A 24,724-nucleotide genomic window follows, 5' to 3' on the forward strand; every position below is an offset into this window, starting at 1 on the left:
GGTGTGTGTTAGAGGGTGTGTGTTAGAGGGTGTGTGTTAGAGGGTGTGTGTTAGAGGGTGTGTGTTAGAGGGTGTGTGTTAGAGGGTGTGTGTTGGAGAGAGAGGGTGTGTGTTGGAGAGAGAGGGTGTGTGTTGGAGAGAGAGGGTGGGAGGGAGCAAGAGTGTGGGAGGGAGTGTAGTGTAGTTCCTATTTTCCCAATAGGCTCTGCGCATTGGAATAACATAAACAGCAGTGTAGACGTAGTACTGAGGTCATCTAGGTCTCTAATGACTATGTTAAATTTAATTTAGGTTGCACCAGCTAGCTCAGGGGTCAATGGAAACTTTCTTGAATGAAGAGGGATGGATAACCTTCCCTGGTTCAGACAAGAAGGGATTCAGTTTCCGACAACCGCATAAACATGACAACTTTGCTCCCTCAGAATAAGAGTATATCTCTAGAGTCGTGTGAAAACAATAGACAGATATTTCACTCAGTCAGCAGTGCATACTTAGTTTTACCAGAGAAATAGAGAGACTGGCGTTTTCAATAAAAAGGTGTTATTTATTGTATTTATTGAGCAATCTTCTTTCTCATGCAAGAGAAATGAATTGCCACAATTGCAATACTTAAAGTTAAGTAGAGTGCGTACAGTAAAAGTAGTATTATGAAATAATACTGTAAAAGCATTGATACGGTTTCTTAGCCATATGATACTTTAAAATGGATAAAATATATACATACATAAATACATTGACTAAAAGGCTCAACTGGTGCTTCTAACTACGCCTACCCCGGTGTACCTGACCTAAGCCTAATACGTGGGAAGGGACAAGTAAGTAGCGATGTTAAGTTAAGTTGGTTAAGATAATTTTGCCAACAATCTGCATCAAGAATTCTCCTAAGGGTTTAGTCCGCTCCGTACCTTGGTAATAGAATGTGGGAGGTCTGGTATCTCTTTCCTCAGGACTCGATATTCCAGCAACCCGCAAGAAATCCCATGGCTGGCATACGTTAGAGCGGCGTGTGTCAGACTGGGTCGACCTGAATTATATACAGCCCCAGAGGGAATTAAGAAAGAGGATGTGGTTTGGATCAAACACAACTTTAGAACACTGCTGGAGGCAGAGAGGGAGGAAGAGGAGCTTAAAAAAGGGGTGCAAGAAGTATTTATCTTTTACAGACGTCCACCTTAATAGAACCTTATTTAAAGATTGTCACGAAACCTTTTCACCGTTTTCTGTTGATTAGATTTAGGTTTAATTTAATACACCTCACTGTAGGTCCCTTTCCGCAGTGGGCTAAACCTGAAGATTCTGCACCATGCTCCTGTGATAATTTTTCCACACAAGATACACTTCATTTATTATGTTCTGCGAAAAGTTTACTGTGGCTCGCAAAAAATTTCTACTTCCAATACTACGAGAAGCAGGCTTCTTGCAAGTAAGACCAGCCCTCCTATACTTGCAACTTCTGAGTAGTGTGCATACCATTTTTAGTGTAGCAAGTTTCCTGGTGGCTGCAGTGAGGATTAATAGAAAAAGCATGAACACCTGTTTACTTGAAAGCACAGTAGGAGGAGTAGGGGGAATTCAGTGATAAATTATGAACACAACAGTTGCACTTTCGTTTTAAATTGTATTTTTCTTTAATATGGTGTTACAAAGTTTAACATTTGCACAAATCATGAATTGTAAATATTGTGTATATATATGAACATTTGCAAAACCTTGCACAATTTTTTATTTGTATCGTTTTAAATTGCAGCTTCCTTAGCGGCGCTATAAAGCTCGTTATATGCACAAATCATGAACTGTAAATATTGTGTATATGTAGGAACAGCTGCTAAAACTTTGCACACCTATCTATTTGTATACTACATTCTGGATTTTTATTGCAACTTGTATGTATGTATGTTTGATGCTGCTTTTATGGTTTTAATTAATCGAAATAAAGACTTTTGACTGACTGAAGTCTCAACGAATGCCGTCATCAGAATCAGTAGCCGCTGGGGACAACACGATGCAGGAGTCCTTACCGGACCTAGCAAAGTATCGATATCCATTGGTACTGCTGATTGTAGTGTAAGACAGATGTCCAACACTCATTCTTCTCCGCATAGCAGACATCGAAGCACAGGTATGATGCAATCTTGCCAGATCGGTCTGAATGAAAGAAACCAGGTTGTACTTAGATCTCTTAGCCGGGCCAATCCGAGGACCTTAGTGATACGGTCTCGGTATCGTATTGCTAGGATCGTTTCTTCCATTGTTGCTAGAGTCTTGCCTGTGGATTGGCTTGCCATATCGGTGCAGAAGAAGCAAAAATAAAATTCCTGCCACGAGTCCCAAGATTAAGGGTAGGCCGCCGAAGACAGAATGGACAAAATTCGGGAAGATGCCCAGAACTGTTTCAAATGGTGTTAACAGTCCCGAAAAAATTGTCTTAAATACATGTGCGATGCCACTGGTATCAGACATGTTTAAGATTTGGCTTAATACTTCTACGAAATGCACCGGGCAATTTGTTGATAAAAGGGTATGTATCTCTGCTGTTGTCCTTGCAACTTGCAGATCATATGTTTCTTTTTGATGACGTTAGAGGCACAGTTGTTTGTAAAAGAATAGACTTCATTCTGCTTAAAGTATCAATTCGAATAGAAGAGATATTCAACCGAGGCCATAACGCAGCCCCCATATCTGGATTGCTGTGTGGATACAATACTTGCATACAGCAAACGGCCCTGGAAGTTACAGTTGTCAGGCTATTCCTGGCAGCATGCCAGAACAGCTGTGGTCACTTATTAAAATGTAACTACCATTATAAAGTGGTCTAAAAAATGGCTCTATCTGTTTTGCAGGCTTTCCATGCAGGTGACATGAAAGGTTATTTGAAGACCCTTCGCAGGCTCCATGCAAATTAATTCCTTGACACAGAAGTGTACCGCTTAGTGATTTTTTTACAATTTTTACCACTAAGAAATACCTCTGTTTCCTTCACTATAACATCTGAGTGTATAAGGTAAATCCCAGGTTGATTTGATGTATTCTTTACCCGACCTTTCATACTGGCCTGCTGGTATATACTCTTGGCAGTAGTTAAACTGGAAAGTTATCGGAATTGTAATCGTTCCATGTATTATCCATTCAATGACAGGTCTTTCTGACATTGTCAATGGTAATCTCTCGAGTTTTTCAATGCTCAGGATTGTATAATCTGCTCCTTTTTGTGCCAAACTGATTTGTTTATCAGTAAGGGTAAAGAGACCGAAAAATGACGTTGTGTTGATTAAACGCCATGGTACGTAGCCTGAACGCAGATTTTGCAACGTCCATCCAAGCTGTACATTAGCACGTAATTGAGACTGACCATGTTGTAGCATTAGTAAGTCCTGCTCTATTATATCAAAGGCAGACGATACAATACTGTCCAGTGAATATATTCTGGAAGACAGAGTCGTTAACCCATTGTCCACAACAGAAAGTGATTTTTCCAAATTAATAGGATCAATTTCTCGTATTTTTTCTGCTGTCTCAATTTGCATTACTTTCCATGCTTCGTTGTATGCAGCGTATATACCGGCCGCTATGAAACGTTTTTAACGCCGTTTGCGTGGTCCCATTAAGAAACCACGCAAGTCCGCACCGTCTTTAAGTAAAGTCAAGTGTTGCCTCATTTCAGCCAGTGCGGATTTCTGTAGCCACTCAAGGCATAGTTTCCCTACACTGTATGTTGTAACTATCCCTGGATGTTGTCTCTGGGAATATCTAGGGTCTGGTCTGGTCATTTTGAATCCCTTTGTTTTGTTCAGGAATCTATCTTGACAGTTATTTGTGTCTGTTGGCCAGATCAACCACTTTTTCCAATCAGTATGTGTTCTGTTTTGGTATAAAATATTAGAAACGTCTATCTCCACATCAGTAGTGCTGTCACTATCAGGCATGGGTTTTGTAATAGGCGGTGTGTTCATGTCTTTTATCTTAGCAAGGCCAAGACAAGTAGTTTGTTGAATTGTGTCATTCAAGAAAATAATTTGTTCTGGGATCATGCAGGCCCTAAACAGTGCTTCTAGGCCTTGTACGTGCCAATCTTTGGAACCCCAGATTGTTTTTGTTTCAATGGTGTTTTTCCAAATTTCGAAACCTAATGTAGACATTTTGTCATACATTTTTTTTGAATAAATAAATTTAGTATTTGTCAACATTGTTTTCATTCCTGTTCTATTTGACATTTTAAAATAAAACGTTCTTGGGTCACTGTTAAGTCCTGAGAAGTATTGGAATTTATCAGAAAACTTTTTTGAACTGCCTTTTTGTGGAGTAGGACAGTGTTCCCACTGGTTAAAAGATAAAACATTTTTAGGCTGAGCACTTTTATGCAAATAGTGATCACCATAATGGTTGTAGCAGTAAAGCTCTTCATAATTGGATGAACCCTGCAAGTAATCTTGTTCTGTAAATTTTGCTGACATTACTAAATCTGACATCATATTATTAATGTTTTCAAAGTCCCAGTCATCAGAGAAGGTACTAGGTGTTACAAAATCACTTAATGAAATCTTTAGCTGGTGGGGATTGTAGGAAGGTGGATACCTGACTATGGTTGCCCCCAACTTTTTGCCTGGTGTTTTGCTGGTTTTTCGACTTGGTTGACCTGGGACCCTGCTATTCAGGGCCCCAGGCCTACTGCTCTCTCTGTAAAATGGATTCCATGTACCTTAGGTACATATCCAATTGGTACTGGGCCACCTTATCAGACCCTGTAACTCAGGGCATAGGTGTACCCAGGGCCTACCAGGGGCTGCAGCATGAATTATGCCACCCCTGGCTGGCCATCTAAATCTGACACAACTGGCTGCACGACAGCTGGGGCAAGGTGGTGTAATCACCCTTTGCTTTAGATATAGTATACCTATATCTAACCCTAAAATGGACACCCGTATTCCTATCAGTCACTCCTATGGCAGGCCTTGACAATCCTGAAGGCAGAGTGCTTGGAATCGGGTGAGATGGTGCTCTGGCATGAGCTGAGCCCGTTTGCAGCTTGCGGAACCAAGTCCTAATAGCTGTTCCATGATAACGCATACCATATACTCTTAAGTGCATTATAATCCTCGCGGTTATATGCTAACTCTGGTATCGCTTTATCAAAACATGTCGAGTAAGGTGTCATACGAATTGGAATACTAACCCCTCGCCAATTCTGGCGACGGGGTTAGCATTCCACCCTTCTAGAGGGACACGACATGTATGTAACTGTGAACCCCAGTTAAAGTTAACTGAAGCCTCAGCTCCACAAAATGGATGCTGCCACCACAGACACAAGTCTGACCTCCTGCTGCTGGGAGTCCTTCCAGCGAGGGAGGCTTGGACAAAGGGTTTCCTGTCAGGGGCGGTGCTAGCACCATCCCAGACAGGGTTTTGTGTATCCTGGGTAGGCAGGGCTTTAGAGGAAGGTGACTGCAAGTGGCACCCCGGTGCTCACTATGCATCTGCCGGCTAGAACCAGTTCCAGGGGCACACCAGCCCCTGAGCTGGGGAAAGTCCGGCATGGGAGAGGGGTGTAACCACCCCCCTTCCTGGTCCCACCCATGGGCAGAACCTAGTTGCGTGCCAGCTCCTTTTCCTAGTATAAAGATAGGAGCGGGCCCCCTTCCAAATTAGATCATCTTTGAATCCTGAAACTACTTTCTACGAAAGGAACTCTCGACTTCTTCTCAAGATTTCTCCCTTGTGCCTAAGGAGTAGTCACCCTGCATCCGCAGGCACCATCCAAGCATCACGGTCTGCTGTAAGTCTCTCCTCCGGATCAAGACTGCCCAGCTCGACGAGAACCGGCTTCCCTGGCACCTCTGACCTCAACCTGCATCATCAGCCCAGCTGAGATTCGTGGGTGTGACGAGACCTCGAGGGACCGGCCATCTTCAGGACTGCACGACGCTTGCCCAGCACGACCGCCGAGGGATCCTCGAGTGAGTGCTTTGGGGTCCGAGAAGCCCCAACCCTGAGCAGCTCCAGCACCGAAGTTCAGCCTCCCAGCCTCCACGAGATCTGGGTGGGGCCCTTCTGCTCTTTGCTGCTCACTGCGTTGTCTGGCTACTAGCCCGCTGGCTTGTGGCCTTCCCGACGACGAACGACAACATCAACACTGCTGGTCTGGTTGCTCCAGACTGGCCCTTGCTCCCCTCCAACAGAGGAGCACCCCGGACCCTCCTGGTCCACTCCAGACGCCATTTTGAGTCCACCGCGTGGGCTTGCATTTGCCAAGACTTGTTGCCCCAATCCTGGGTCCAGCGACGTCGACAGCAGATACCATCGTGGGACAGCTCGCACCTCCATCCTGGTCGCCGACAACGCCTCCTGGTCCGTGAGACTGCAGAGCCCAGCGTCGCCCACTCACCTGGTCGAGGTGACTCCATCCGGTGCCATCCTGGTGCCCATCTGATCACTGGCTAGTGATTCAGGACTTGGTCCCCTCTGCTTACAGGTATCCTCCATCTTCGATCCAGGCTTGGATCCATGCGAATCTCTTCACTGGTCGCCTGCCAGCAACTTCTTCTTTCAGGCTCCATAGACTGCAACGAGGATTCCCGACGTCTTTCCAGACCTATGCAGCAGCAGCCCCTGGGCTAGGTAACTTCGGCATTTCGGTGCCCCAGCATAGCCTCACTATCCAAGGGTCCAGATCCTTTTTCGTTTCAGCTCTACCTAGTCGGATTCGGTCGATAACACTAACTTTGTAATTCCTAGCACCCACAGACTTTGTTCCGCATCCCGCGTGAGAGTGCACACTCTGCACCCGATCCCCCTAGGCCTCCTGCTAGTAATCTGAAGGTTCAGTAGTCCAGTCCTAGCGATCCCAAAGCCTATTAGAGTAGTACTTACCTGCTAGTAATTTCGCATTCCACTTTTAGAGTATATGGTTTTTCGTGCCCCTCGGGCATTTGTGTAAATTGTGCAACTTTGCGTATTTTCCTAAGAGCTTTGTATTGTGCTTAGCACCCTGTCCTCATAAAGAGTCCAGGGTTGTTGTGTTCTAAATAAATATCCTTTATTTTCATAACAACTTGTGTGGTGTCCTTTCACTTGGTGTTCAAGGGGTATATGTGATGGTATAACAGCTGGCTTAACACGCCCTCTAGAGTTTAGCCTAAAGACTGCTCTTGTCCATGCTACTAGGATAGCTGGTCTATCGGTTGACTTGCAACCAATCATCAATAAGGGTTGTTTGGACTGATACATAGTGATCACTAGAATAGTGAACACTGCATATCAGGCCAACTTCTCACAGGGATACTTTAAAAGCTCGACCGGTCCCAAAATGTCATAATCAGTTCTGTCCCATGCTACCCCACCGGGTATTGGAATGGCTGTGATGTTTACTGATAACAGTTCTCTTTTCTCGATGTGAGAAGATGTGTGTGGCTTTAGCACCAAGTTGATGTTCTGACTTGCTGTGTCCATTGTACTATATTTTCCTTCAATGAATCTTCCCAAACATATAACCATGATGAACCAAAGCAGGAGGAAAAGTACATCTAACAAAATCCAAAATTCAATCCATGGTGAAATTAGGTAAGTCTTTTTCAGTTGTTGGAAAAGTTCGATTACTTTGTTTTTAAAACTTTGTGTTGGAGGCGTTTCTTCATGTTCGCTTGGGTCTTCAGAGAAATTGTCGAAGTTGATGAAGTAGCCTGATACAGTTCTGTCAATTGTTGGAATTGCTTCCGGATTTTCATTTGCTTTCGCATTTTTCTTTGTTTCATTAGAATAGTCTGAGGCTACATCATTGTAGATTGGTGTTTCTAGACGAACTGTTATTATTTGGGTTTCAAGAGGCACCAGTTCCATGGCATTATTGCACAGTCCATTTTTATTCATTGCTGATTTCTCCAATTTGATTAGTCTCTCAGCATGAGCCTCTTGGATTGTAGCAAACCTTGGTATTCTGCTATTTCTTGGGAGTCCACTGGGCCTACTACTTATTATTGGCCACATGATTATGGTTTTACCAGGTCGATGGATACAACTCGGTTCTCCTTTTAACCAGCAAGGGGCGGTAGTACTACTGATCTTGTTCCGTTGATAGCTAAGACAGGTACTGCTTTTCTGTATGAAGGCCCAAATTCCTTCTTTACCGCGATCTTTTCTCTGACCAGATCCAAAATCTTTGGAATCCAGACAGGTCTTGCTGGGACAGGTGGTTTTTCTTCAGTGGATGTCGACTGTTGTTTCAACTTTGTTACTCCAGGTTTTTTCTTTTTTCATTTAGATCCTGTAAAACAGCCAAACGATCTTTGATATCAAAGCTTTTTTCTTCTACCACTGAAGTGTGACTATCTAGGTCCTGAATATAGATTCTAGTTCCGAACGATAGTTCGTATGGAGTGAGACCTTTTAGAGAGTTTCTTGGCAGATTGTTAAGACTACGTTGGACACTTGTTACATGTTTGAACCACCCATCACCCGGCCTAATACCCTCGCCGTTATCGATTGCTTTATGTCCCGTTTTTTTCTTTCCACTACCGCATTTCCCTCAGGATGGAAGGGAGAAGAATACCGCAATGCGATGCCCATGCTGTTCATAGCCTCTTTGTAAGCTCGAGAGCTAAACGCAGGACCCTGATCAGAATGTAGCATGCCAATTGCGTATGTGCCGATAAAGACTCGCAAATCTTTTATAACAGTTCTGGCGTCAGCCGAGTGTGGTGGTCTACATTTTTAAGTGAATCCTGTCTTAATTTTTATGGGGACGCATTTCTCCTACTGGATTTCTGCGTTAAAAATAGCCTGAATCTTTCTAGTAATGGTATCTGGGCTACAGGCTGGACCGGTTCACAACTGCGATCTCTGTGGCAGTCCTCGCAATTTTTTGCAAAATAGTAGATATCTACGCTCATCACACTCTGATTGTAGGTCCATCAGAGATTTCAGGATTTCTTGGTGCCTCAGACCCGACCCCATATGTGCTTCTTGTAGTAAGAAGATTCTCCTGTTCGTGTTTGGAATTACTCTATCCCCCACTCCAGGGATTCGAGCAAACGGAACGGACTTTGCATCAATAATATATGTATTACTGAGTGGATAGTTGAGAGGTAATGCTGAATAATCGCCTTTTAATGAGGCTTTTACCGCTAGCATGGTTTCCCCATCTATGTGTTTTTCTGAACGCTTTTCAGTGGCTACGGAAGCCGGGCGAGCCGCTTCCGCTATGGCTGTGTTAGCCAATGAATTCCCTGCAACGTGAACGCCATCACGTCGATGACTCAATGAGTGTATCACGTGAGTCTTTCGTAGTTCTTTCTGTAAAAAAACTACCTGTTCCCAAAGCCTTTTATGCTTTATTGTGGCACCTGTGTCATCTTTATAACCGTTTTTGATCCATCTCTGCATGTCACTGTTATAGGATTTGACGCAGAAATACGAATCGCACACTATTAGTGTGGGGTATTCGCAATCGGCATTTTCAAGCGCCATCTTTAAGGTTCTTATTTCAGCTCGCTGAGCTGAACATTTCCTGAGTGATTCTGTTTTGGTAATCATTAGTTTGAATTTACCAGAGCGCCAGCGACCTTTAACAATCGTGCACGCTGCATCATAGGATTTATTTTCTACATCATAGTGTTGCGCGAATCTGTCCATATAGATTACGCAGGTATATTTTTCCAGAGGCAGAATTTCAGCTGGCAGAGGATATTCGCGTTCATATATTAGATCATCTAGTTTTTTCAGTTTTGGGTCAAAATAGTATTTCACTTCTTCTGTAGCAAAAGAAGTTTCCCATTCTTTCCATTTTGGATCTAATACCCTTTAACCAGGTTACGAGGACTCGTTAACGCCTCAAGGGCTGATTCTGCTGAAAAAACAGATATTCTTCTGCCTTGGGCTAGGGCTCGTTCTTTTGCTACAGCAGTTCTGACCGCAGTTAGAATTTTTTCTATGGTGGAGCTGAATTTCATTTCAGCTTGAGTGTACAATGTGATTTGTAAGCTATAGCTACCGTTTCTCCCTCATTAGAGGACAGGTATGTGAATCCGCATCTTCCTGGGATGACTCTGATTACAAGATTGCGTGTGTTCTCACGTGTTTGCAATTTTGTTTTAGTTAACATGTCTGTTTGTAGTGATCTCAAAATTTCTGTGTGTTTCTGAGTCCAATTGGTGTGTTTGAAATCTGGTTTATTAATTCATAGAGAGGTTTAACCCTCTCAGCATAATTTAGAATGTATGTTCTTCCGAAATTCAGGAAACCTAGTAGTGATTGTAAATTCTTCAGCGTTTTTGGAGCTTGGAGTATAGCACGTTACTCTAAGAAATTGTCTGCCAGGCTTTTGCCTTCACTTGATAATTCATAACCTAAAAATAGGACAGTTAGATGGGCAATTCGTGACTTTTTAAAGTTGAACTTGTAACCCTCTGAGGCGAGTCCAAGTATTATGGTGTTCACCCTTTTTAAGTGAGTCTCCAAGTCATCGTCTGTGAGATAGATGTCATCGACATATGATAATGCTTCATCATCATATATTTGTAGTAACTCTGTTACCCTTGCTGAGAATAATCCCGGCTATTCTTGAATCCCTGTGGGAGTCGGCAAAATTGTTTTTGCGACCCAAATATTGAGAAAGCGGTCAAATACCTGCTTTCTGGTGCAATGTTTTGACAGAAGAATCCATTAGAGATGTCTAATGTTGTTTTATATTTTTTGCGCACAATGTTATTTATTAGTGCTGCACTATGTGAGTTTTGTACTGCAAATGTTTTACAACAGGAGTTAAGGTGTCTGTAGTCCAAAACTAGACAATATGAATTGTCTGGCTTGGAGACAGGAAACAAAGGATTGTTCATTTGAGAGGTGCATGTTTCGATCACCCCTTGGTATTCAAATTGATTTAAGATCTCCCTGACTTGTTTTTTAGCTTCTTGTTTAACTGGGTACTGCCTTTGTGCAGTGGTCTGATTTTTTTAACGGGATTTTGTGGTGAGGTGAGTCCTCATCCCATCCCATCCTACATGATTTTTGTATAAAGCAGGAGCTTGGGCCACTGCCCATTTTCTTGCATAAGTATATTTTTTATGAATCGGGATATGATTCGAGAAGGCAGGCATAATCATTTCTTCGCCATGCGGGCACTCCCTGACAAACTCTGGTGGCAGTCTTTTTCAGCTAACAGAATGTCATAGCCTTTTTAAAGTTTTTCCCAAAAGAGACTTTTTATTTTCCTGGTTTATCTCCCTCTATACGTAATGTTATTTCATATAGCTTATGGGCACACTAACTCGTGTGTCTGCAGTTTCCACTTGAATGTATTCATTCGTGTCCACTGTCTCCAGAAGATTCATCAGGGTCTTGTGAGCTATGGTCACTTCTGCTCCGCTGTCTAGCATTGTCTGTGCCAACTCTCCGTTTTTCAGCTGTGTCCTCAGTATCCTCGGCATGTTTAATCTTAATACTTGCTACCTTCTTTCTGGGAAATTGTAATTTTTTACTTTGATGAGCAGGTTCCTTGTCTTTGGACTTGGCGTGCTCTTCTCTGTGTTCTGACCGTCCTCTTCTTTCCGGTTTCTGTGAGGAAGATCGAGAAGGATTCAGTGAGAATGATCTAGAGGGACGTGTATCAACATCTTGATATCTGTCTGGTTATCTTATTTTATCCCTATCTCTAAGGTTGTATCTTTTTTCAGAGGGTTCCCTCTGGGGAGACTTGTCTTCTCGGCCGGGAGATCTCTCTCTACGCTGAGGAGACCTTCCTCTGGACTGGAAACGTTTTTCCCTGGGAATGGTTTGTTTATTACCTTCACAACTCTTTTTTGGAGTTTTTAAATTATTTTTAATAAATGTTTTTTCAGGATTTACAGTTAGTTGGGGTTTTATCGGTTTCCCACTCAAACTCTCTCTTCCTAGCTCTTCATAGGATTTTTCTATAATTCTGGCAAGTTCCAATGGTTGGGCTGCTATATCTGTTTCCTTCAATTTCTGGCGGATCTTTATATCATCCCTTGCCAATTGAACTAATTCTCTATATGCCTTTGTTAATTCTTTTAGTTTAACTAGGTGTTGTTCGCTTGACATTATTTCGTAGTCTGGGTGTGTTGCATAGTTGCATAGGACCACCCCGTTTCTCCTGGTCTACCTAGTGGACCGAGCCTGGTGATATGATCATTATGTTTTAGGGCGCCTTTAAACCAGAGAAGGTGCTCTTGGTATTTTAGTGGAATTTCAATCTCCTCGAAAGGAGTGTATTCATCCGAAGGTTCCTCTATTTTGTAATAGTGGAAGTCTTTTGTCGTAGCGTGTGCTGCTGGAAAGTGTATCCATGAATAGAATACCTTTGTCTGCCGATATTCGTGTGCCTCTATCACGAATATGACTGTACCACCTTGCGGTGTCAGGCCATTTTCTTTAAGTTTTAGAGTTATAGTTCTTCTTAGATTGACCGGAATGAGTATAGCATTTGGTTCGGTTTCATGAAGACTTGTGTCTTCCTCTAAGAGTTGAGCTGCTATTCTTGCTCGCTCCCTTTCTTCGTCACTTTCTGCCATTTAACTGACTGAAAGTTTTCTGTTGCAGATCGAGTTTCAAGGAAACAAAGATTAGGTGCACAATATTTTGGAACACTGTATCCTTCAACGTTGATCAAACCAAAAACTAATACATAGGATTCTCATCCTACTAAGTTCTGGCGGATATTAACATTTCACCCACTCCAGACGTCTATTGGAGTTTTTAAGGGAAAAGGGTTCTGTGTGAAAAAGCACGACTGAGTTACTCTATTGTCTTGCGTTAGATTATCGCCTTACCAAACGTTGGGCGCCATGTAGTGTAGTTCCTATTTTCCCAATAGGCTATGCGCATTGGAATAACATAAACAGCAGTGTAGACGTAGGATTGAGGTCATCTAGGTCTCTACTGACTATGTTAAACTTAATTTAGGTTTGCGCCAGCTAGCTCAGAGGTCACTGGAAACTTTCTTGAATGAAGAGGGATGGATAACCTTCCCTGGCTCAGACAAGAAGGGATTGAGTTTCCGACAACCGCATAAACATTACAACTTTGCTCCCTCAGAATAATAGTATATCTCTAGAGTCGTGTGAAAACAATAGACCGATATTTCACTCAGTCAGCAGTGCATACTTAGTTTCACCAGAGTGCAGAGAAATACAGAGACAGGCGTTTTCAATAAAAAGGTGTTATTTATTGAGCAGCCTTCTTTCTCATGCAAGAGAAATGAATTGCCACAATTGCAATACTTAAAGTAAAGTAGAGTGCATACAGTAAAAGTAGTATTCTGAAATAATACTGTAAAAGCATTGATACTGTTTCTTAGCCATATGATACTTTAAAATGGATAAAATATATACCTACATAAATACATTGACTAAAATGCTCAACTGGTGCTTCTAACTACGCCTACCCCGGTGTACCTGACCTAAGCCTAATACGTGGGAAGGGACCAGTAAGTAGCGATGTTAAGTTAAGTTGGTTAAGATAATTTTGCCAAGAATCTGCATCAAGAATTCTCCTAAGGGTTTAGTCAGCTCCGTACCTTGGTAATAGAATGTGGGAGGTCTGGTATCTCTTTCCTCAGGACTCGATAATCCAGCAACCCGCAAGGGTAGGCTGGAAACACTGGAGCTGGATTTTCTCGGCTGGAGAAAAAGACAGCGTCTCTCTCAGTGCGTCAAACAGGAGGGACGGCTTCCGCGGGCACGTGCATCAGCTGGGCTCTCGGGCAAGTAGATGGCCGCTCTGCTCCAAACCACCGTGTGTTTGCTCAAGGCAACTGTTGGTATTTTATACCTGAAAGGTGCCAGGTTTGACGTAAGGTTGGACATAAGACGTCACCAAGAACTAACAGTTCTTGCAGGACTTCAGGAGTTCTTATTCCAATCAAAACTAAAGCAGGGGGGGTTTTCCCGGGCTGCTGGAGGCTTGGTTTGTTTAAAGAACGCGTTGTGCGTTCTAGGAGTCGATGTGAGTAGCCGTGCTGTGCTTTGGATTGCATGGGCTATTACTGAATATGAATCTGATTCTTATGCCTTTGTCAGGACATTATTGATTATAACCTCACAAGGGCATAAATCGGGAATATCGAATTAGGGTCCTAGATAAGAACACGACAGGAGAAAGAGTGTGGGAGGGAGAAAGAGTGTGGGAGAGTGTGTGTGTGTTGCACAAATATTTTACATATTGCCTCTATAGATGAGCCTGACTGCTCTGTGCTGAGCTGCCAGAGGGTGAGCACAGGTTATCTTTTAGTGTGCATCTAGCTTACCCTGACTTGATCAGTGGTTCCTGCTTGCACATGGTGCATACCTCTGCCAACCAGAAACCCTAGTTCTAAGACTCTGGACGAGACACAACCCTTTCAAGGACTTGAAGCCACCTCTTAATCCATGCCCAAGGCATTGGCGTGTGCGGTGACTGATTTTGATACCTGCCAGGCGCTGCAGTGTGGGTGTCAGTTCACATGTTTGTGGAGCATTACTGCCTCAGCAGTCAAGAAGGGCCCCTCGACCACTCACTGTCCTTTAACCACCCAGTTCTTTGGAGTAGACTCCTGAACACAATAAGGGTTTGAGTTAGATTTTGATACACTGTCACCTTTAGTGTATTAGTGCTCTGTGTCTGACGATGCAGAAGGAGAAAGGTTAATAAACTGAGAGTGCACTTAATTGTGACTCCACTCCGTAACTTATAGGGCAGTTCATAATCACTATGGAGCCACATTATGCTACCTATCGGTGCATATCCGCATTGCTGTAAAATTCTACGGATCCAGTCTGGCACCTAGGGATATTTCATTATCGAAGGTAGGTAATTTGTTCCTTCTATATATCAGGGCTTAGCGTACTTTCTTCTTGAAACCCTTGCTGCGTATTGGATTTCACCTTGTGCACACTGTGACCAATCCTGTACTAATGAACCAATTATTGTTTTTTTAAATCATTTCTTTTGAAGACTGACACCTCAAATCAAGTTCTCACTTGTTACTTTGCAAAAATGGTGGACTTGTAATTTTTTTCTTTACATTTATTTTGATACGGAGAGGTTGTATGTGCTTAATAATAATGTAAAACATATTATATATATATTTTAACATGAATATTTATTTCCTCAGTGTATATTGAAAAGATTGTACCAAAGGGAATACCTCACAAGAAGAATGATAGAACTCCTGATTGTTCATTTGAGGTAAGCCATCATTTCCCCTACTGAAGTTATTTATCCACCATATTATTAAAATAAGGTACTTTTGTAAAGGAGTTTTTGGTTCAGAATTAAGGACATCTGATATTGGTTTATGATTTCACAATAAATACATACTTGTGTTATCATTAACATTTTCTATTGCCTAAACACTTGCTTCCTCACTGTATAAAGTATGTTATCACTGTGCTGGTATATAGACCCCTTTTGGTACTTTTTCATCTGCTTAGTGGGTTTAAACATGACTGGTGATCAAACCACTTGGAGCTTTAAGATTCAGGGACGTCTGGGACATTCTAGGGGCCACACTGGAGGTGAGAGGTTTAAATATGAGTTTATTTGCAAATACTATTATAATTACAATAAGAGACCCTGGTTGACCTTTGATGTCTTTCCTCGCCGAATTGAACAACTTCCAAAGAGTATCTGGTTATGAGGTAAATTAAAATGCAGGTCAGACAAAGCTTTATCTTAACATGACTACATGAGAGAAGGTGGAGCTATGGTTAATATTCCAGGGCCAGGGTTTGAGATACTGGAGCATAACGGCTACTAGAGTGCTGGATATGTCGTGCAGAGCAAACTATCCTGGGCTAGTAAGGACAATGAAGATGGATCTTAGCAGGTGGATGGGCCAATTTGTTGCTGGAGAGAATAGCAGTGCTAAAACAAAACTATGGTTCTTCCACAGCTGCTTAGCTTTTTACAAGCTTTATAAACTGAACAGTTACAAAAAGCATTCCTTTTTGGCACATAAAGAGGATTAGAAGATTTTCATCTAAAGAGCATGGAGTTACCGTCACTAGATATAAAAATATTTATGAAGATCGCAGACTTAGTTGATCCTGTTCTGGCATTGCATGTCCTATGGCTACAGAGAACTGACATGCACAATGTGCATCGAGCCCTAAACCTCTTACACGGACTGTCATTTTAAATGTAAATGTTGTAATCACCACAGGGCAGCATTGGAAGTATCAAAATAGTACGAGGGTGTTGAATCAGACCTAATGTCTGCTGTTAAAGCGGTTTCACTTTTTCATAGAGAGAAGGTGCTTAGACTGCGTCCTTTCCTTCTTACCAAAAATAGTTCTGGTTCTATCAGTTCATACATTTACCAGAATATTTTTAAAATCGGTCTACTCTAGTGAAGCAAACCCTGCAGACTGTGGTCATGAATTGGACTTAAAGCTGTTGGTTAGAATAATATATTTGAGGCAGTCTTGTCAGCTACTTAACATTCTGAAGATAATCTGCGTAAGTGCAGGGACAGAGGTCTCTATTTTAGTAGTTCTAACACACTATAATCATGAAAAAATGGTATTTAATGTACAAATAAAATGCAAAAAACAAAAATGTAATAGACCTCGGAGTGGATGCTTGTTACAGACGAACTTGGTGATCTTTGAAGTATGATTCACACATGACATTAAGGAAAAACGTTTTCCTGCATTATCCAGTCAGCTGCCCTCTCTGTCCGGAGGTGTCATGATTGGAGCAGATGGGTTTCTGGACTTCTGCTGTGCCGCCTGAGTAATTACCGAATCCGGCTTGGGATGACCCAAAAGACAAGCTGGAGCATCTATAGGCGCCTTATACTTTTTGTCTAGTCTGGCCAGAACTGTTATTACCATAGCTGGCGTCTCCATGACTTTTAATCCTTCCTCCCAAATATGACTCACGATGGGCAAGGATCGCACAGATTTACGATACGATTCCTTGAAGTCATATAAAAAGCATTCCGCTTTATCCTCATATATGGTGAGTGCAAATCTTAGTGGCTCGTTCCATCAAATTATGAAATCCACCAATGTCCTCCGGTGGAGAATCTACTGGCTTCGGCGTAGGAGTTGAAGGTGAGGGGATGAGATAGTCATTCCATTCTGCACTTGGTTCCGCAATCTCTCCATCCTCGTGGTCATCCTTTGTGGTATCGTGTTGTGACGTTGATGGTGGAGACCTAGCAGTAGACTCCGGCAAAATCTCTCTCCTACCCACTGGCGTCCCCGATACAGACTGTTGACGCGGAGTAGCCTCTGAAACTTCCTGAGTGGCTGGAGTCGTTGGATATCTCCTTCTGTAATCCTCCAACATGCCCTGGAGGTCTTTCAACAAAGAGGAGGGTACACTGGTCATATCCTCACACTGCTGTTGGTAATATTGGTGCTGTTCTTGGCGATGCTCTTGAAAACCCCCATATTCTTCCTCCGAATCGACCTCCTGGTACTTGACTTGTAATTGTGAAGGGATACTCGCAAAACCATAAGGACCTTCGTCATTCTCTTCCTCCGAATCTTCCTCTTCCAGCAGGTGAGATGGAACCAATGGAGACACCTTGCTTGGCGATGTAACCTCTGGTGTTATAGGCTTTTTCCAGGGTACCAATCTTTTCTCTGGTGTCTCTTCCGTCGTGGACGAGCCCGTCGGCGAGATTCCCGTCGTCGACCAAGCTATCGTCGTCGACGCCACCACCGTCGACGTTGTAGTTACCGTCGACGCTGTCCTAGTCGACGCTACGGCCGTCGTCGTCGTCCTCGTCGCCGCTGCCGTCGTAGATACAGTAACAGTCGTCGACGCCCTCGTCGACGATGAAACAGTCGACTCTGCCTTTTCACCAGCCTTTACCACTTCTTTTCTCGTCGGAGACGCCGATGGTTTTGTCGACGATGACATCTTTTTCGTTGACGGTCCCGTCGACAGCGCTGAAACACTTCCTTTCTCCTCAGAAGGCGCAGAGGACGTTCTCTTGATGGTAATCTTGACTCTATGAGGTGACTTTGGAGGTTCTGAGGCGGGCTTCTCTTGCTTTACCTCAGAAGCAGAACCCTTCTTCCCCTTCGCTTTAACTCAAGGGGATTTTGAGGGACTGCACCCTGAAGATCCTGGGGTGGTCTTTTTTGGGCCCTTCTCAGGTCTATCTCCTGAGGAATGTGTCTGAGGAGATCTACTTCTCTTTTCAGATCTCTTAGACACTTCAGACTCCTCCTCGCTCTCACTTGAGAGGATTTCTTTCCTGGCTTTTACCTTCTGGAGCCAAATCAGCAGCCTTCCCTCACGATCCCTCAAGGTTTTATTTGAAAAGGTTCGACATACCTTATAATCTTCTGCCTTATGATCTGGATAGAGGCAGTATATGCAATCTTTGTGAGGGTCATCTGTATAAAGCCTCTTCTTAGAGCAGAGCTCTAAATAATCCCTTTTTCTCCTTTTAAGACATGGTAGATGAATAAGGAATTCCAATAAGAAGAAATTAGAAGATGAGACCTCAAATCTCAGTCAAAATACTGTTGAAGTAAAGAGTTTGAGCAGAGCTCAAAGGAGACTCCCTAGCACAACGTGCGGTAGAAAATCTGAGGGGCAGAAGTTTTTCTCAGGAGTGTTCTAGAGGGTGAGGACCTCCGATTGGTTCAGGGAAAAGTTTGGGCCTTTTTTACATAACAAAGGCTATGGGTTGCAAAAGGGAAATGGGCCTAGGCCTCTTTTCAGTTTGCTATACTACTAAGCATTGCTTTTTTATATACCGGAGACGCCCGTCTCGACGACGGGGAATGATTCAGGCATGTGAATCTATTAAAGTTCCAATACTGGAGAAAGCATCCTTTTGGCAGTTTCCTAAAAATGTCTCATCCTTTAGTGAAGTGTGTAGGTGACCGACACGCCACACAGACCTTATTAGCATCAGAGCTCGCCTTCATTCGACCACATGATGGACATTTGGTAAAAAGAGCAGGTATTCTGACTAATAATCTTGTCAGAAAATGAGAAGAAATGAATGTACTCGACAGTGGAGATGTCAAACTGTTGAGTACAATGCTTTTACAAGTGCTGAATATGTGATGGGAAAAGATTTGTAGGTGAAAAGACACCTAAGGTGTTCAGAGATGCTGCCTGAAAAAGCCAGAAAAAAGAACGGACACTCTCAGGCAAACTGCCACTATAGTGTATTGTGGAATAGGATGCGTCTGAAGTCCTTAAAGGTGAAGGTCTCTTTTTAATATCGCCAGTGATATCCTATCAGGCTGCTTTGCCTCTTCATGCTGTTTTTGTATATAGGATGCATTTTTTTCCATGACTTAAGTTTTGGGCATTCAAAGGCTATTTTAGACTGTTTCAAACAATTCTCCTACAGCATTCAGTAGGAAAATACATCTGACAGATTACATTGAGACTATAAGGAAAATGACTTTCAGTAATGAACATTCTGCAGTGCCCTTCTCCTGAACGTTAATATATATTGAAGGAGGTGTTCCAGAGTCTGCGCAGGCAGCAGGGAATTATTCAAAGTTTATGACTTCAATGAAGATCCTACGATGCAGACGACAACTTTATATGCACATTCAGGAAAAACTAGACCTCTGATAGGCTTCTGTTACATGTTTTCATCATTAAATTAATGAACAGATATGTTATTTAGTGCAGTTTCCATGGAAAATGACTCTGCAAAAATGAGTTCAGGTGTCTATGCATTGTAGCAAGAAATATTCTAGCATTTAGGATTATCACTGAAGATCCTATGATCGGGAAAAGAAAAAATCCCATGACTGATAACTTAAAGACCTGTGAGAGAGGGGGCAGTGGAAGGGGGGTGTGAACTCATTGAGGCTGAACCCGAGCTAAATAGAAGATATAAATTAGGCAAAGCAGTGTCAGCATTGAACTATGAAGAGGGGTTTGATTAGTAATGAATCACAAGTTGAGTGATGGTGAGCCATCAGATAATGCACAGTCATTCTACACAATTCAGAAGAGGCAGCTTATTGGTAATCAACACTATTTGAAGAATACACCCATAATTGTTGAAGTACCTACAACAACGACTGTAACTGCAACCAGTGAGCAAAAGACAATTTCCCCATATACAGCAAACAAGAATTAAGGAAAGCACTGAGCAGTGGAGAAAGAGAAGCGTCAACTTTAGGCATTCCATACCTTCGGTACTCACAATACCTATGTGCACCCAAAAATACATTCCTAGAAAGCAGATATTTATTTATTTACAAAGTTTTGTATAGCGCGAACTTGATCCCAGACATGACTAGATTGCATAAGGCAGCTTCTAATAACTGACCCAAATCACTTCCCTATAACTGCAAGGAAAATTCATCACATTAATAATGAACAAAACACCACCGTCTTCATTTCAAGTAATATATGGCCCTAAGAAAAACCCAGCGGAAATGACCGAAAGCTAGTTAAGTGCACAAAAACACAATTTTATTACGGGTAAGACCATAGGGGAAATGGCTGTGAGGGGTACTAGCTTATTGCTCTACATTAAGAAGCTTTGAGCTAAGAATGAGCAGTCAGAAAACAGTTCAGTAAATGTTAACCCAAAAACCACAAGTAGTAACAAATTGATCAATGTACTCTTCCAGCATTCCAAAAGCAGCCAAGAGAAAAATTGAGCAAATAAATGCCACCTGAAAGGGAAGTTCTCTCCCACTAGAAGGAGAAGCAAAAAGGAGCTATGAAAGAGAAATAAATGCACGTTCTTGGAGAGAAAAGAAGAAAACAACCCAAACATCTTGCAAGGCATAACCTCAGAAATAACCAATTAGACAATAAAACAGTTATAAAAATTAAAAAAACATACCATGTAATAAACTACATAAGCCACTCAAGGATGTAGAACTTTGGAGCTAGTGTTGTAGTAAAAAAGGAGAAAAGGGAACAGGTTTAGTTTTGGATTGATGTTCTTCCTGAACCATGTCTCCCTGTTACTCATTCTGCAGTTTAAGTGATCTATTTATTCTTCTTTTCTTCTTCCCTTTCCGTGTTGTGACCGGCACCTTACACTTAATTCCTTTTCTTTTCTATTACAGTGTGCATTGTGACTTGAAGTTAGTAGCTCACGCCCCTTTGTTCCTTCACATTGGTATGCTGCTCTTTATTTGTATATCAGATTAGGATTCCTTTTTCTGGCGTTTTACAGTGTTCTCTCTGGTCCATTTTGACAAACCTTGATGATGATCCTGTATTTACAATAGGATCGAAATGTTGCAAACTTACACTCCGCCCCATTCCATTGTATATTATAATTCACCGGCCATTCTGTCTGTTACTGCTTTGATACACACTTTGATTTGGAAGGGGAAAGGACTTCGGCTGAAGTCCTAGACTGCGCTATGAATATAGCGACGACGGCATTTAGATCTTTGGGAGGAGCAGCAGTCCTGCGCAGGTAAGGATGGCTACGAGCAACGGCTTTTAGGCCGGAAGTTCAAAACAAGATTCTAGACCTCCCATTCAATGGAGAAGATCTATTTGGGAAGCATATTGATGATACTCTGCAGAGTATCAAGAAGGATACCGATACTGCAAAGGCTTTGGGAACACTGCAGTACAGAAAAACCCCTTTTCGTGGCTCCAGAGGTAGAGGGCAGTCCTCGTATAGAGGAGGATATCAACAAGGGAGATATTCCTCTTATTCTGCCTCATCGCAGCCCTACCGTCAACAGTACAATCAGCGTCAATCAGGAGGATATACGAAATCCGCTCCAAGAGGAAGGGGTGGCCGTCAGGGGAAGGACAACACCCGGCGGCAATGACAACCTCCATCTTCCGGCTATGTCAACATTACAGAGATCAGGTGCTCCCCTGAGTGGAAAGATTGCTCACCATCTTCAAAATTGGCGAAAATAACAACGGACCAATGGGTCCTCAAAATTGTTCAATTCGGTCACACCCTAGAATTTCTTCAAACGCCCCCATGTACGCCACCGATGCATCAGAGAGCCAACCATCTGTATCAACTCCAGCAAGAGATTCGGACAATGCTCCGAAAGGGAGTAATAGAACCGGTACCCAATGCCCAAAAGAACAAGGGGTTTTACTCCCGGTTTTTTCTTGTCAAGAAAAACAAGCTCCAACGGCGTCCCATTCTGGGTCTCAGATCCTTAAACACCTATCTCAAAAAGCAATCTTTCAGGATGGTGTCTCAACAGGACATCCTTCCGTTATTGAACCCAGGAGATCATATGACTACATTAGACCTACAAGACGCGTATTTCCACATGCCGATCCATCCCGCACACAGACAGTACCTTCGGTTCTTAGTAGCCGAAAGACATTACCAATTCAGGGTACTGCCATTCGGCTTAAAGTCAGCGCCGAGAGTGTTCACAAAATGCCTGGCGCCAGTGGCGGCTGTGTTAAGGAAGCAAAAACATCAAATATTTCCTTACCTCGACGACTGGTTAGTCAAAGCACCATCGAAAGCACAAGCCAGAGCGTCGACACAGGCCTGCATAGATTTGTTCGCCAAACTGGGTTTGACTCTTCACGAAGGAAAGTCAAACCTCAAACCAACAAGAGTGATCACATTTCTGGGGACAATACTAGACACAGACTGCAACAAGGCGTTTCCCTCCGAAGAAAGGCAACTGAGGATTGTGTCCCTCTTCCAAGACTTTGTAAAAAGAAAGTCTCTTTCAGTCCCCAGGTACAAATCCTTGCTGGGCATGATGTCCTCTTGCATTCCCCTTGTACCTCACTACAGATTAAGGATGCGCCCATGGCAGGAACAGATCGATCTTCAGTGGCGTCAAGCGGAGGGATCCTTCGACGACACAATAAGAGTGACACCAGTGATGGTGCAGGCAGCGGCATGGTGGACACAAAAAGAAAATTTATCTCTGGGTCTGACTTTTCTTTCAAGAGCAGCTCCATTAGTGGTGATGACAGATGCGTCCCTAGAAGGATGGGGAGCTTTCCTTCAGGACCTTCAGGTCAGCGGTCGTTGGATGGTACACGAGCAGCGAGTACACATAAATCTGCTGGAACTCAGGGCAATCCGCTTAGCATTGCAAGCCTTCCTACCACGAATACATAGTTCGCCGGTGTTGGTAAGAACAGACAACACTACTGCGATGCACTATTTAAACAAGCAGGGGGGAACAAGGTCTCTCTCCCTAACTCAGGAGGTCCAGGACATATGGGAATGGGCTCTTCAACAAGGAAAATCATTGTCAGCGGAACATCTCCCGGGAGATCAAAACGTCAAGGTGGATTCTGTCAGCAGGCTCAAATCGTCCTGCCACGAATGGGAGCTGGACCAGGGGACCCTGGACAGCATCTTTCAAAGGTAGGGAACACCAATAGTGGACCTCTTTGCCACAAGAGAGAACAGGAAATGCTGGTACTTCGCAAGCTGACTTCCCCAGAAGGGATCTTGGGGGAATGCGTTTTCCATGGCATGGTCCGGCGTCTTTGCCTACGGTTTTCCTCCAATTCCTCTTCTCACCCGCGTACTGGTGGAGATCAAGAAAGAGCCGAGCAGGCTGATCCTAATAGCCCCGTGGTGGCCCAGACAACACTGGTTCATGGAACTCATGCTGCTGTTGGAGGACCGTCCAGTTCGTCTGCGACCAATTCCATTGCTTCTGACAATATCCAGGAGTCAGGTGCTCCATCTGGACCCCAAATCCTTGCGATTGGCAGCCTTTCTCCTGAACACTGTGAGTTTAGTCATCTAAACATCTCACACAAATGTAGGAGAATCCTGTCCAAAGCTAGAGCAGACAGTACCAACAAAACCTACAGGATGAAATGGAAGAGGTATTGTCTGTGGTGTACGAGACATAACCTTCACCCTCTTACTGCTGCACCTCATCAAATTATACCTTACATTCTGCTGTTAGCAAAGTCAGGATTGGCATACGCTTCCATCAAGGTGCATTTGGCTGCGTTATCCCGCTACAGGTGGTCATCAGGCCCGTCTTTATGGTCATCAAGGATCATCAAACAGTTTATGAAAGGATTATTCAGGGTCTTTCCTCCAGTAAAGCCTCCACCACCACTATGGAATCTCAATATAGTACTGTCACAATTGATGAAACCACCGTTTGAGCCGATACACAGAGCGGACCTTAAGTTCTTGTCCTGGAAAGTGGCTCTTCTCATTGCACTGACTTCAGCGAGAAGAGTAGGTGAACTGCAAGCGCTCATAATTCAGGAGCCTTTCCTACAGTTTCAGGAAGATAGAATGATTCTTAGGACTAATCCAAAATTAATTCCTAAGGTGCCAACTGATTTTCATCTGAATGAGCCGTTGGTGTTAAAACGTTTCTTTCCTCATCCGTCAACAGCAGCGGAAAGAGTGTTACACTCACTAGACGTTCAAAGATGTATGAAGTTCTACTTAAAAGAAACTAAGAGCTTTCGCAAATCTTCTCAGCTCTTCGTCGCTTTCAGCGCACCCAGGAAAGGTTTCCCTTTATCAAAAAGGGGAATTGCCAAATGGATTTCCAGTGCAATTGTCTACTGTCATCAAGCTGCTGGAAAGCCTCTAAATGCACGAGTTCGTGCTCATTCCACGAGGGCAGTGACCACATCCACTGCACTATTTGGAGGAGTGCCAATCCAGGATATCTGCAGAGCATTGACCTGGGCGCACACATTGTTTTTCTTGATGTTGAAATCTTTATTGATAATGGCAAGCTACAAACTAGGCTATACAGAAAACCCACGGCCGGCAACACTGTGTTGCATGCCGATAGCCACCATCCAGCACACCTGATAAAGAGCATCCCCTATGGGG

At 43.1% G+C, this 24,724-nt stretch overlaps 1 protein-coding gene across 2 annotated transcripts in view; it reads left to right on the top strand.

Annotated features, from left to right (window-relative positions):
- ZCCHC14 (zinc finger CCHC-type containing 14) overlaps positions 1-24,724 on the top strand; it is a 749,748-nt gene that overhangs the window by 114,696 nt on the left and 610,328 nt on the right. For both annotated transcript variants that reach the window (XM_086945829.1, XM_086945830.1), the window contains exon 3: positions 15,098-15,171. In XM_086945829.1, the coding sequence (XP_086801955.1) occupies positions 15,098-15,171 (74 nt within the window). The remainder of the gene's footprint in view (positions 1-15,097; positions 15,172-24,724) is intronic.

The sequence above is a fragment of the Lissotriton vulgaris genome, chromosome 12 (genome assembly GCF_964263255.1).
Source record: "Lissotriton vulgaris chromosome 12, aLisVul1.2, whole genome shotgun sequence".
NCBI lineage: Eukaryota > Metazoa > Chordata > Amphibia > Caudata > Salamandridae > Lissotriton > Lissotriton vulgaris.